Source organism: Dryas octopetala, chromosome 3 (assembly GCF_963921425.1).
Source record: "Dryas octopetala chromosome 3, drDryOcto1.1, whole genome shotgun sequence".
NCBI lineage: Eukaryota > Viridiplantae > Streptophyta > Magnoliopsida > Rosales > Rosaceae > Dryas > Dryas octopetala.
The window spans coordinates 14204431-14219643 of NC_141368.1; the positions used below are offsets into that span (position 1 = coordinate 14204431).

Consider the following 15213-nt stretch of genomic DNA (forward strand, 5'->3'; position numbering starts at 1 on the left):
CTGTGTATCACCAACAACCACAAAATCATTGGGTTCAACTGAAACCATAGAATTGAAGTTGAAAGAAATGAATCATCTAGAGCACTCTACAATATTAAAACAGAAATGGAGATATATATATTGGAACAAAAATATGACATGCCCAACTACCACTACTGATATGGACAGAGCATCTGCCATGCTCTTTTCCAATATTTTAGCAACTTCTTGAAATTACAGGGTCTGCGTGTGCCTGCTGCTTACTTACCATGCTCGTTAAAAGAAATACTGATCAGTGATCAAGAAGGTTTTATTTATCATTATATCATATATTTATCAATATTTTGTGTAGTGTGACTTTAGCTAAATATACGTGCACAGTTTATATTTGGTTATCTGGTATAATGTGTAGTTTTTAGGCCTGATACATAAATTGTCTACTCTGATATCATATAAAAATCAGAACATTCGGTTGAAAATAAAGTGACAATGAATAGAAAGACACATAAGTACATAACATTGTATGATGTAATGCAAAGTTATACATTCCCTATGTGTCACTAACTCTCTAACAGCTGCAAGGTTGCAGGGCTCGTTTTGTGTTGTTTGTTATCGCGTGGTTGTTCTGAAAGTTATAGGTTCGCTTTAGGGTACAAAGTGGTCGCATGGTGCCTGTTAGATGCAGATTTTCCTCGCGTTACGCACTATATATGTGATGTATATATCCACTTTTTGACCGTTGTATGAGTTTTAAGAATATATTATTTTTTGGAAAAATTATAGCAAAAAGACAAGTACTGTACCCCATTTTTAAAGATCTCGTTTTCACTTTGATTTAATCAAAGATAATTATTAACCAAATGTTTCAAATTTTCAATTAAAGAAATTCTGTCATTTCTGTCAAAAGTTTTGTTAAAATTGATCATGTGTCAAACACATGACCAATTTTAAGGGTAAAAGTGTCTATTTCTCTAAAAAATAAACTAATCAATTAATAGTGCTGCTATTTACATACTTTTTTTTTCTTTTTGCATACCTCCAAAAACTTAATTTGTGAAATGACAAAAAACACCCAAAACCCTCATCCCTCTATCTCTCCTTCTCTCTCTTTGCCCATCTCTCCTTCCCTCTCTCTCCCTGTCATAGCACCCCCCACCCCAGACCCAAGCTCAACAAGAACCACCCCGACGACCACCTTGGCCCACCCATCTCTCTCTATTTCCCTCTCTCCTCTCTTTCTCTGTCATTATCTGGCTTCAAGACCCACAACCTCCCCGCCGCCTCCCTCGATCTCCCTTCTCCCCATCGAAACCCATCCCCAACCACCGAAACCCCCCATCCCCTCCTCTTTCTCTCTCCTCGCCTTGCTTCCCCCCCCCCCCATGCCATTCTCCTTCGGCGAGCTCCCAAAATATTTTACAAAAAAAAAATTGTAGGTTCGGTGGATGATTGTTGAAAATGTTATGCCAAATAGAACAGGATTATTCGGCGAGTACCTGTCAAACGAAATAACTAGTTTCAGCATTGGTCCGCCAAACCAGTTGCAAATTTTTTTTTGTTCAGAGGGTAGAGAGGAGGAGAGAGAGAGAGAGAGAGAGAGAGAGAGAGAGAGAGAGAGAGAAATGGCTGGGTGGTTTGGGTGAAGGGGGGAGGGAGGTGGTCGGGTGAGGGAGGGGGAGGGAGGGAGAGAGATGGACGGGGTGATGGAGGGGCTGGGTGTGTGTGTGTGTGTGTTTTTTTTTTTTTTTGTCTGAGTTGATGAAGTGTGTTGTAGTGAGAAAGTTTGTGAAATGGTTAAAATAGGGATATTATGGTAATTGAGAGAGGTGTGTATATGAGAAAATTTAATTGTGGGAGGAGTATGGGAGTGTGAAGTGAGAAAAAGGGAAAAAAGTGTGTGCAAAAAGAAAAATAAAAAAAGGTTTACAAATAACAGTACTCTAAATTAAACTAACTAAACTAATAATTAATTTTAAAATGAAAAATAATTAAACAAATAATAAAACTAAATTTTACAAAAACAATAAACTAAAATAATTAAAAAATATAACTAAAATAATTATAAAAAATAAAAATAAAATTTAATTAAAAATATTTGAATGAAAAAAAACAAAACAAAACAGTGGGTAGAGCCGTAGAGGTAACCCAAACACTGGTGCACAAGCTAAGGTAACCCAAATGATGGAATACAAACACTGGTGGACAAGCTAAGGTAACCCATCTAGTTAGCAGCCCAATATATATTGAAATCATAGCTTGGATTCTTGAATGTGATTGGTCCCAATCAATGGAAAACAAAAAATTGACATGAACAACCAAACCCACTAATACCCATATGAGCTTGAGGCCATGCCATGACTTCATTGGTGATTATAAAAAGCCCATCAATTTCAAGGGGTCCTTCCTAAAATGGACAAATTTCCATTTGTTTTCATAAAAGCAAAAGATGTAGCAATCAAATTAACTATATTACTATGCAGCAAGCAATAGATCTCTTTATTTTTTTGGTGGATACATATGGATCGACAAATTTTCCTTTGAATTTTTATTGACATGATATATTTTTTGGTACTTTGTACTGGAAACTATATCGTACCCTTCACGCATGCCAAATTCAACTTTGCCATACCTTTCAGTCTTTCTCTCATTCCTATGGTTTTGAATTATGCATGTGGGAAGAAATTTATGACATCATATTTTTGACACAAATTTTGAATGTGACACATTTCATTTATGATTTTAACAATTTGAATCGTCTATTTTTTAATTCACCGTTAAAGAATCATTTTTGTAAAAAATTAGGTAAATCGGAAATCATTTACCATATAAGATTGAATAATCAACATTTCAAGTGTTTATTTTGTTGACCATATAATCTTTGTAGGTAAATAAAAAATTATTTACTTAATTTTTTATTTATAAGAATGATGTTTTAATGAAAACCTAAAAAATAGACGATTCGGATTGTTGAAATCCTATATAGAGTGGGCCATATTAAAAGCTTGTGTGAAAAATAGAATGCCAGCCCTTTAAATTATTTTTCAATGTAGTGAAGTTGAAGGATGAAAAATGGGGGATAAGAAGAGGACAATATTTTTGTTTTATATCCACACAGTTTTATTTTGAAACTTAGGCTTTTTTACTAAATACCACTTGAACTATAGGGGATATGCTCTCGTACCACCCAAACTTTTTTTCTTGCCAATTTACCACCTGAAGTATCAATATGTGCCAATGTGGCACTTACAACTAATTTTTATATTAAATTATCAACTTTTTTTCTCAAACTTCCTAGTTTGGCCTTAAGTATAATTAAGAAGAGAGAGGGAAGGAGAGGAAGGGAGGCCGGCATCTTTGGGGATGGGTCGGCGTCGGGGGTGAGGGTGGGTTGGTTGGGTTTGTTTTTTTGTTTTTTTTTTTTCTAAGTGTATTTGGATTTTAGTTTTTTATTTTTATATATATATTTTATAATATAAATTCACAATATTACCATTCCCTTTAACATAAAAATTGACGAAAATGGATGACAGATGCCATATTGACATATATTGATACTTTTATGTGGTAAATTGGCAAGAAAAAAAATTTTGGTTATTGGGAACACCTTAACTTATGGTCATAGATTCCCACCTATGTACATGTGGTAAATGTGGTATTTGGGTAAAAAAGCCTTGAAACTTATGATCATAGATTCCCAGAAGTAGCCCATAAGGCCATGATAGCCAATAATAGGATCCCCAAATAGACCACCACAGAAGCCCATGATCATGCTGCAAAGTTAAATAGGTAAATAGGTAACAGGGTTCAATGTAGCTACCAAGATAAAACTATAAATAGTCCTCCGCCGCAGCCTCTCTGTCTCCACTCCACTCACCCACATAGTTCAAACTACAACGATGGTGATGTCCTGCAAATGTCTTCAGGGGTAAATCTATCCACTCCTTTTTACTCTTTCATCTCTCTGACCACGATTTTTCAGCATTTGGAGATGTATGCAGGGAGCAGTTACACTAATACCAGTGGATGTGATCTAATGGATTATGCTCTTTTCTTAAGTTTAAACAAAACTTGGTTCAGATCAGGAAGTATTAGGCCTGATGAAACATTTGGTTATTTAAATCTCATGTTGGGAATGAAACCCATATTTTTAGTGGATAATTTCTCTAAGATTCGATCGCGATTTCTCTGTATAAGAAGACTTCACTGCCAGCAGGGAGTATGCAATATCACATAGAAAAAAAATTCTAATCGTCCAAATTGGAAATGCACCAACGCATAAATTGAGTTAACTGGGTTATTTTTCTATATAATTTCGTGAATGACAGGCGATGGCAGAGGAGCAATTGATCAAGTTGAAAAATAGAAAAGCCTTATTTCCCTCAATGGTACAAGAAGCACATTTTATTCTTAGGCTACAAAGGCAGATGTGATCAACCCTCATTCAAATTGACACTCTTTATCCAATAGGAGAATCAACCATGAAACTCGACAGATAAAGCTTGTGCCAAAGGGATTACTTGTGGTGAAGGAATTTTGATGCAAGACCACTTAATTATAAGTAAGCCAACTAGGTGTGAAACTTGTTATTTCCAGTCTGAGATGTTGTATATTGCAATGTTGTTTATGTTTGGTGTATTTTGTGTACTTGGGATCTGTAGGCATATGTGTAAATTGTAATTAAAATAAGATCATGTGATTTTGCATTCTTTAATTGTAGGGTTTTATATGATTCCCACCAAATACATAAATTATGGTTTATCATTGTAGATGACCAGTATCCTTCTTTTACATTCTTGGTGTTAGCATGTGGCATAGCTTGTAACTATCATTTACAAGTATATTGCAAAAGTTCATCTCTAAGTTATCTACAAAAGTTTCATATTTTAAATGATGAGTTAGTGGTTGCTAGCTGCTTCTAAAATCCTTGTTAGAAACTTAGAATAAGTTATATATAATAGCATTTTTGAAAGGCGTATCACGTATGATATGGACAAAGCATTTGCCTTTTTCCATGCTCTTTTCAAATGTTTTAGAATCTTCTTGAAATTAAACAGTGTGCAAATTGGTTCTTACTTATTATAAGTTCTACGGCACTGTTCAATATATAAGAAGTTGGCTTTGACAACAAAATTGATCGTTTAGGAGTTTTTATTAAATAAAATAGAAAAGAGAATTAAATAATGGGTTATTTGGTTGTGCCTCGTATGTGTGCTCAGCGGATCGAGAAATATATGATATGAAGAAGTTCTCAAATAGTTAAATAAAATATTTATTTTTTTAATTAAATTTGAAGATTTGGAGGAGTTGGTGGTTGATGCAGTATCACTTGGATAGGTATCATGTAATTTTTTATTTTCAAATTACACGGCCAAAACCCATTGTTTTGGCACCTCAGTTAATAAAAAACATTGGTGAAAGAGGACGCATACAGCTTACGTGGTGGTGCTCTTTCAATGGAAAGTTGTTGCCTCTTTGAGGCATATCCACAAACACTTTGCCTGCAACCTGCCCCTAGGTTCATACTCAATATTAAATTTCATGGGGTCAACATACTCAAGTATAGGGGAATATATCTAGGCTCATGAGGCCGGCCAATTCACCCTTGTTGCCCTAGTGTTGATCTGACACGTAGGCCAAATAATTCTGTCCGATAAGAAATAAGTGTAGTTGGTATATATTATGATATAACTCGTGTCTGTGGTTTGTTAAACCCTAAACCCTAATATATAGTATCAGACATGTGTCATACTTGTGTTAGCGTTACATTTTTACATTTCTACCTAGAATATCACTTGTTAAAAATTTAAGGAATTTCAATTCTATCACTACAATGTTGGCCAAACTATGGTATGGATCCTTTACAGTTTGTCATTTTTACTTTAGTTTCATGTAGTTTAAAATGTTTTAAGCAAACCCTTGTGGTTTACTTTAGTTTGCAATCAAGGTCCAATTTATAGAATTTCATAGTTTGATGATGTCAAGATGCCATGAGCAGAGTGACAACTAAAACAACCTACTTGAAGCCAAATTTCTTCATATATTATAGGGATCGTGAATCTTGAGGTTGTTCCAAGACATAATTAAGCAAAGCTATCTGATATTTAATATGGTAAAGAATCTGGTCAATCTAGGAAGCGTAGATTTTCTTTCCTCGAATGGTTGTTCTTTTTATAGTTAATATCAGAAGTAAGTTGATCAGATAAACAATTAAGTAGGGCCATCCCATACTTGAAAATCAGGAGATAGACAAATGCATTCCTGACTCACAGGTGTGCTTCTTGATTACAAACCCTGAGAGACAATGATTTCGATTAATTGGCAGACTGATCGAATAAGAATTAGCTCCTCCTATATAGGGTTTGTCTACAATGTCTAAGTATTGAGTAATAAGTGCACTACTAATTAATAATTTAATATAGCAATATAGATGAGGAATTAGATACGTGGAAAGGTCCTCTCCTTGCATGCAAAATTTTTTTTGTTGAGCAGATAAAATCATGCCTTTCTCCTCTAAAACTTGTTATAACTAGCCATCTAAATCAGGAAAAAAATAAAAATAAAAATTACCCATCTAAAAAATGAGAAACTAATAGCTAGCAGCGAAAGTAGACAAAAATGAATTAGAAATAGGAACAGAGAACATGGAAGTGCCTAAAACAACTATTACGTATGCCAACACGCATGCACAAGCTATAAGATAGCCTATCCACTTATTAGCCCAATATGGTTAGCAGAAACAACAGCAGCCCTATAAGGCCCAATTGTAGCATGATAGTAGCAAAAACTGCAAAGTTAAATAGATGATAGGGTTCCGACAACCTAGATATGGATAGTCATACGCCGCATAACCTGTCTTCACTTACCCGGAGACCTGCAGCAGGGTACAACGATTTCGATTAATTGGAAGAGTGCTATTGCTCTTCACTGGTAAATCTATCAACTCCTTTTTCACTCTTTCATCTTTCATACCACGATCCATGAGTATTTGAAGATGCATGCAATTAGTAGCAATTTGCAATAATTACAGCGGATGTCATCTAATGGGTTATGCTCTTTTCTTGAGTTTGAACAAAACTTGGTTCAGATCACGAAATATTAGGACAGAAGAAACATTTGGTTTTAAATCACATGTTTGGAATGAAATTCATATTCATAGGAGATACTTTTTCCGAGATTCGACCGTGATTTCTCTGTATAAGAAGGCGATTAACTATCGTCGGATATTTTGGATAGTGAATAAACCTCAACTGAGGAGAAAGAAAATGTCTGGCACCCATGAATGAAGGCAATCTGTCCATGTGGATACTATGATTGCACCTTAGTTGGCTTATGTTGCTTATGTTTCCATTTCCACGAGTTAGAAAATTTCTAGTCTAGCAAAGTTACATTCAAGCTGATAGGACTCTAATGTTAACACTTTCGGTTCAAGCTGTTTGATTGTACATAAATAGGTCACCGACACTAAAATGTTGGCATTGTCACTAGTGGCTGAAGATTTCATTTTCTCTACAATCCTAGGTCCTCTTGAATTCAAAACCAATTTGGTACATCTCCCATGAAGTCAAAACTAATCAGTATCAGAATGTTCCAAACCGTTTGGTTAACTCATATGAAATCAATACCTCAATGTGTGTCATTACATCACATAAAGAAATCTTCTACAGGGGCAATCCAGTAGGTTATGTGACAACGTATGCGTTGTATGATTTCAACAAGAAGGGAAAGCCTAAGAAGTCCTTGTATAGAATGGAAAAATATGAGTTACTACCGTCAGATTATGAGCATATCATTCCCCCTCCCATTACCCCTGAAAATTTTGTTGATTTTAGTCTAGATGATTGTGGCTCACTTTTCCCCATTTTTGAAATGACTCTCTCAAGTCTTGGATCAAGCGACTTCATAACTCTTGAAAAGAACGACTTGTCGGGTTCTCCTAGTGCCTTGTTAAAAGGCAAACTCCTACTGCTTAATCTGCTCCAGGTCACACGGTGCCATCACTGCCCATGTCCCTAGGCTTTGGTGTTCTACCTTTGCTGTAAGGACAAAGCAATGATGCATGATTCTTTCAGCTATAAAGGTTGTGATTATGTGCTCTATACTTGCCATCTTCCTAATTTGAGTAGTTTGAGGAATGGAGCACTACCAGTAGGAAGGCTGCATTCTTCTTCATAATTTACGCTATTGATGCCAAAATGAACATATCTCACTACAAGAAAAATATATTTGGGCAATGAAACTTTGGTAAACGAATCTCGATTCGTAGCCCAAAGAAACTTTGGGCGACAAACAAGAAAATTTGTCGCCTAATTTCATACAAGTTTGGGCGACGAATACTATGTTCCTCGCCTAAATACACTTTGGACGATGACATCATTTTGTCGCTTAAACTCACACACCAAAATGATGGTTGACAAATAAATTGGGCGAGAAATATGCATATTCCTCGCCCAACGTCACTTTGGGCGACATCATGTTTCGTCGCCCAAAGTCTCATTGCCTTTTTTTTGTGCAATTATAGGTAGATTATTCATACAATGTGATTGTGTTTTCAACGATCCAAATCGTTGAATTTTTAATTTTTCATTCAAAGATCAGCATTGCAAAAAATTAGCTCAATTGGAGATCTAAAAGTTACGTAACGGTGCTCGAATGCATGAACGATCAAGAATTTGCTAATACTAATCGATCGAGTAGATGAATTCCGATTTGGCCGATTTTTTGCATGGATGATCTCTGAGTATAAACGAATAAAATGAACGGCTCCGATCGTTGAAATCATATTGTAGTCTTTACAATTGTTGAATCGACAAAGTTTCAACGAAAAAGCTATAGAATTATACTATTCAAGTGTATTTGTATGTAAAAGATCACTTTTCTATTGTGTTTTTAACGATCCGAACCAATCATTTCTTAGTGCCACACTCAAAGATCATCCATGCAAAAAATTATCTCAATTGGAAATGTAAAAGTTATGTTTGGCGTTTAGGGTGTATGAACGATCGTAATTCTTATAATAATAATCGAACGGGTAGATGAACTCCAATTGAGCCGATTTTTTGCAGGGTTGATTTTTGAGTATGAACGTATATGATGAATGGCTTTGATCGTGATAATCACATTGTGGTCTTCACAATTATTGAAGCTACAAAGTTTCAATGAAAGAGTTAATAGAATTTTATTATTTAAGTGTAAAGTCCATTCATTTATATGTAGAATCTTATATCTTGATCGTGTTTTCAACGATCCGAACCGTTTATTTATTAGTTTTCTACTCAAAGATCATTCCTTTAAAAATTAGGTCAATTGGAGATGTAGAAGTTTGGTATCGGAGCTCGAACGTATAAACAACCATGGTTCATACATAAAATTGTGTTTAGGCGACGAAGTATACCTTTGGGTGATGAACTATTCGTCGCCCAAAGTCTAAAATTTTGGTGGGATGAAACGGCACCCTAAAGTCAACGATTTTGGGCGATGAACAAGATTCTGTCGCCCAAATGCCATTTGGGCAACGAAATCATGTATTCCTCGCTTTAAAGTGCTTTGGGCGACAAAATCATGTTCGTCGCCCTAAGTCTTTTAATTTCTATACCTATATTGCTGGGTTTCACTGTACGTCACTCATCTCTCTCAACTCTTGCTCCTCCTTCCTCCTTCCTCCCCATTCCGAAAACCCACCCCGTCCTCCTCCCTCATCCCTTCTTCCTCATCCTGAAAACCCACCCCCTGAAACCCACCCTTCTACCGAAACCCACCCCTCCACCGAAAACCCACCCTCCCAGTACACCGAAACTCACTCCCCCCATCGAAAACCCAACCCCCCCACCGAAACCCATCCCCTCACCCTCCCAACTCACCGAAACCCTCCCCCCCCCCCACAGGTAAAGTTTTTTTTTTTTTGAATTTCTGTTATTTTAATTATTGATTTTTATATTTTTTTTCTAATGTTTTGGATTTTGCATTTGTATGATTGAACAATTTGCATTCGTTGTGGATTTTGTATAAATTAGTTGTAGAATTTCTGATTTTTTGTGGTAATTAATTGATGTTGTGGATTTTTTTAATTTAGTAGTTTGGTTGTGAAATCTGAATTTAGATTGAGTTTAGGCTAATATTTAACAATGATTTATTTTTTTTGTGAAAGAAAGATAGTGTTGCATTTTTTGTGAAGGATAATTGCATTTTTGGTGAGGTATATGTTTAATCTATCTTTTAGTTAAGTTTATGTATAATTTAGTATTTAATGTTTCATATATAATTGTATTAAACTTTTTTAGTGAATTAGTTTGTATGTTAAAATTAATTATAAAATTGATTAGTTAGTTTGTATGTTTTTAAATGCTAAAATTTATTAGTTTGTTTGTATGTTTGTATGTATATTGTTAGATTAATTATAGTTTATTTTGTATGTTACATTTAATTTAGTTGTAATTGCAAAATTTTCGATGACGTAGTCCAGCACTCCTCCTCGAGTACTGGGTTAGGTCATGTGGCACGAAGCGCCTGTGCGAAGTTATCAGTCGATAACTTTGTACATTCAATTTAAATTCACCTTAGACCCGTTTAAGAGTCTATTGGACGCGCGCATGGACGCTAGGCGTGACTGCGCTCCAATATGATTCTTGAATTATCCAAATTACCCATAGACAATTTGGGAGTGCACAATTATGTGTTGTGGTTAGCGGTTCATGTGATGTGGTTTCAATCTGGGAAAATTTCGGCAACATCTTCCTATGTGTTCTTCGAGTGCATACTAGATATTTGTTTTAAATATCTACGCCGTGCACTTGGAGAACCATAAGGAGATGTTGCCGAAATTTTCTCAAATCGAAACTACGTCGTGAGAACCAACAACCACGACACATATGTGCATTCTCGAATGGGATAGGGCTTTTACCGGAGGCATAAGTTGACGAAGAAGGGTGACAAATTTTTTTCTAATTGTCGTGTAATATGGAAACAGGCATCATGGACCGACAGTGGATACGTAATACGAATCGTGTTAGTGATGAATATTTACATGGGATCGAGTCATTTATCCAAGTTGCACAGGAACATGTTAATGCTCAAAATAATATAAAGTGTCTGTGCCAAAATTGTAACAACATGTTATGGAAGACAGTGCGTGAAGTCAGAATTCATTTGGTGTAATATGGGATGTCACACAATTATACGACATGGTATTATCATGGTGAACCGAGAGTTTATGCTTCGACTTCCTCGGATGCTCGAACAATTCTGCAGCCTACTGCCTCATCATTAGAGAGTAAGAAAAATATTTTCACCGTACTTGTGTTTAGGTTTAATTTTATTTAGATGTTATAAGATTACTGTGAAATTAATATGTTATATTTGCTTTTCTAGGTACCAAAAACATGAGGGGGATAAGTAGAGGGTTGAAGGCGTCTCGAATCACGCGCACCACGAACGAGAGGATTCGAATCGTTCTTGAGAAAGATCACCTACGACCGAGCAAGGAGGTCCATAGTACTTTCGCTTCCTTTGTCGGGGCAATTATCCGTGCCGACTGCCCCATGCTTTTCCCCAGTTGGGAAAAAGTTGATGACGCTATCAAGAGGAGTATTATGGGCTCCATTTCAGTGAGTATATTTCGATTAATACAAAATGATGAATTTGATCATTCCTAACAATTTAATATTTATTTTTTTCAGGTAAACTATGACATTCGGATAGAGGATCCGGATGTAGCTAGATATATGGAGAAGTTATTGAGAAAAGTTTACACAAAATGGAAGCACGAGCTGCACAGGGAATATAACATGTTTGGATCGGCAGATGAGGCATTGACCAGCCCTCCTTCGAAGATGGCATCCCGGCTTGATCAGTGGCATTGGTTGTGCACTCATTTTCAGAATTCGAAATTTTTGGTATGTTATATCATTTTAAGACTTCAAAATTTTTTTAGTACTGAGTAGAGTCGTATCGTCAAGTGTGCCATTATTTAATTTAATATATATATTCTTTAGTATTGTTTGAGTTTTTGTCAACATTACATTCTTTTTCAGGCTCGTTCGCAATTTCTGGAGCTCGACAACTACGGGGATGTTTATGGCCGACCTGACAACTACGGATATGTTTATGGCCGACCCGACAACGAGAAGGGCATGACGAAGAACGTTAGTTTTTTATATTTTAGTTTTATTTCACAATTTTTTATATTTGTATTTAATTTCCTAATTTCTAACTTATGTATAACATTTTGAAGGCTGAGATGCTCGCCAAGAAGGCGAGTTATTTGGAGGAGGTGGCCAGCCAGTACCCTCCGGACACTCCGTTGGAGTCGATTTCAGTCCCCGATCGCGATGCCGGTCTTCGTATTATAACGGAGACACTGGGTGTTAGGCGTGGTAGGGAGATACGCGGAATAGGAGCGGGTCGAGTTCGTGATCTCAGCGCCAGATCTTCGTCTCAGCCATATGTAGAATTCGTCAACCTGTCCACTGAAGTGCAGCTGTTGAGGGGTCAGCTAGAAGAATGGAGAGCGGCATATGCACAGCATACGAGTAAGGTGCATCAGATGGAGCAGATGTTCGGTCAGTTGGCCAAGATCGTACCTGGGTTTGTACTGCCATCGAACATTGACCAGTGCATGCCAGGCTCCTCCACCGGTGCCGATGATGTTACTGACCTAAGGGGCCATTAGTGATTGTATGTATCGATTATATTTGCATATAATATTAAATTGTTGCTACTTTGTATGGAGATTTGAATATATAAATTTATTAATTTTGTCGTATATAGTTTTTGAATAAAGATATTTTTTTTTAAATATTAAATTCAAATATATAATCTAAATAAAAAAATATTTTTTTTAAATAAATATGTTTAGGCGACGAAATTGTTCGTCGCCTAACCACTCTTTGGGCAAGGAATAATAAATTTTGTTGCCTAAACATGCTTTGGAAGAGGAATAATTAATTTCGTCACCCAAAGTATGTTTAGGCGACGGAATTCTTCGTCGCCTAAACATGGTTTGGGAGAGGAATAAAAATTTCGTCCCCCAAAGTATGTTTAAGCGACGAACAATTTCGCCGCCTAAACATGCTTTGGGAGAGGAATAAGGAATTCGTCGCCTAAAGTATGTTTAGGCGATGAATCATTTTGCCGCCTAAACATTCTTTGGGAGAGGAAGAAGAATTTCGTATAGTTTAGGCGACGAATCATTTCGCCGCATAAACATTCTTTGGGAGAGGAAGAAGAATTTTGTTGCCCAAAGTATGTTTAAGCGACGAACATTTCCACCGTCTAAACATACTTTGGGCGACGAACAATATATCCGTCACCCAAAGTCTCTTCAAGAGACGAACCAAATTCGTCGCCTCAGGTATCTTTGGGCGACGGAATTTACTTGTTTGTCACCCAAAGTCTTGGGCGTCATGGCTTGGGCGACCAAATTGTCGACAAAATTCGACTTTAGAAGAGGAACTAGGTTCGTCGTCCAAACTCTTTTTTCTTGTAGTGTCTCTTGTCTTAGTTTATGCAAGTTGACTGGTGCAAAGAAAATATAAAGTTTCGCAATAAGACAACAATGGAATTTGGATAGAAGAAGCATTTTGTGTTCTCATGTGTAAACTCAAAGAAGCTCGTGACAAAGAGAGGAAAGACGCTCATGACATAGGGAGTAAAGTTAGGTGTGGAACTTGTAATTCAAGCCTTAGATGCAGAATATGCAATGTTGTTTATGTTTGGTGTATTTTGTGTATTTGGAATCTGTAGGCGCATGTGTAAATTGTAATTTGAATAAGATTAATCTTAATGTGATTTGCTTTCTTTAATTGTAGTTTTTGTACTATTCCTACCCAATACATGCATTATATTTCATTCTAGATAGGCTGTAACCTTCTTTTGCATTATTGGTGTTAGCATGTGGCGTGGCTTGTAACTGTTCTTCACGAGCATATTGCTAGTGTCATGGTTCGATCATCTCTAAGAAAAGCTAGGTTCATATTTTAAATAATGAGTTTGTGATTGCTGCTTCTAAAATGCTTGTTAGAGTAGAGTTATAACTGCACTCCTGAGGAGTATATGGCTTCTGCTCATATTTTGATTGAGATAAGGTAAAATTTGGATTTTGTTTGTTTTTAATTTTTTTTTAATTTTATGGCATTTTGATATTTTCATTGAAAAGCTTTAAACTATGAATGAAAGATTGTGAGGACTCAAAAGTAGTGCCTAAGCGTTTACTCTCCTGATTACGGCAAAGGCATTGTATAAAGATTCATTCAATAAGCATAATACTCATTGTGTTGGGCCGTTGGGGTATGAAAAAAGAGTTATGGAAATAGATTGGGACCAAAATAACACATTACAGTCTCAACTACCACTCCTGCCTGATATGGATCAAGGATTTGTCTTTTGCCATGCTCTTTTTCAGATGTTTTAGCATTTTCTTGAAATTAAACAGCGTGCAAATTAGTGCTTACTTATTGGGCTCATAAAAAATAATAAGGAAAAAAAAAGATTGGCCAAGTAGATTGCAGAGGTTATAAATAATGTTGGAGTTTCTTTGGATAATGGGGTAGTGCACCAACTTACCTTGTGAATTATCAATTTTTTTGTTGCTTGTTTTTTGATTTTATATCCCATTTTTTATGCATTAAATTATCAAATACTGCATGTGTACAAGTGGCTTTATGTGGTTGTAGGATCATTTTTTAGTGTTTTTGGGATAAGCATCATCAAGAAGTGCTTCCAACTGGATTTACAGGAAGTACTTGAATTATCATCAAGAAAATCGTGTGTGCTTCAACACAAATGCCAAGTACTACAACAACTATAGCTAGAAGCACTCCTAAATAAACTCTTAAAAAACCAATAAAACGACAATTATATATAACATATTTAACTAATGTTTGTTTGGACGGAATCTAGAGCAAGAATGAGAATTCAATTTCCATTCTATCCAAACATGGTGTTTGGCTGGCTTGTAAGGGAAATGAACTAAGTAATTGACCTTAGTTGATCATAATTCAATTCCTGATAAGAGGTGGAATTGAAATACCGGAGGGGGGTGGTATTTCTATTCCTACACTAGCTGGAATGGAATGTAAAATTACAATAAATACTCTCATTATATGACTACTAAAAAACTGAAAACATAAAAACTCACTCTTGTCTTCCTCCATTTTTCTATTCCATGGCAAATTTGTCATGCCTCCTATCAAAAAAATTATAGGATATAACTAATATACCGCCACGTGGTATAACCAATCT

General features: G+C 36.0%; 1 protein-coding gene across 1 annotated transcript; it reads left to right on the forward strand.

Moving 5' to 3' along the window:
• The first annotated feature begins 6827 nt into the window (after window positions 1-6827).
• On the forward strand, window positions 6828-12643 carry LOC147291181 (uncharacterized). The gene is made up of 6 exons (XM_086235888.1): window positions 6828-6906; window positions 11102-11245; window positions 11344-11579; window positions 11652-11867; window positions 12006-12116; window positions 12206-12643. Exons 2-6 carry the CDS (start codon window positions 11137-11139, stop codon window positions 12641-12643), a joined length of 1110 nt encoding a protein of 369 aa, XP_086092014.1. The 5' UTR covers window positions 6828-6906; window positions 11102-11136.
• The last annotated feature ends 2570 nt before the right edge of the window (window positions 12644-15213 follow it).

Coding starts and splice junctions, on each gene's coding strand:
- LOC147291181 (XM_086235888.1), top strand. CDS start 11,137: ATGTCACACAATTATACGACATGGTATTATCATGGTGAACCGAGAGTT. Junction 11,580..11,651: donor GTATTATGGGCTCCATTTCA/GTGAGTATATTT, acceptor TATTTTTTTCAG/GTAAACTATGACATTCGGAT. Junction 11,868..12,005: donor TTCAGAATTCGAAATTTTTG/GTATGTTATATC, acceptor ATTCTTTTTCAG/GCTCGTTCGCAATTTCTGGA.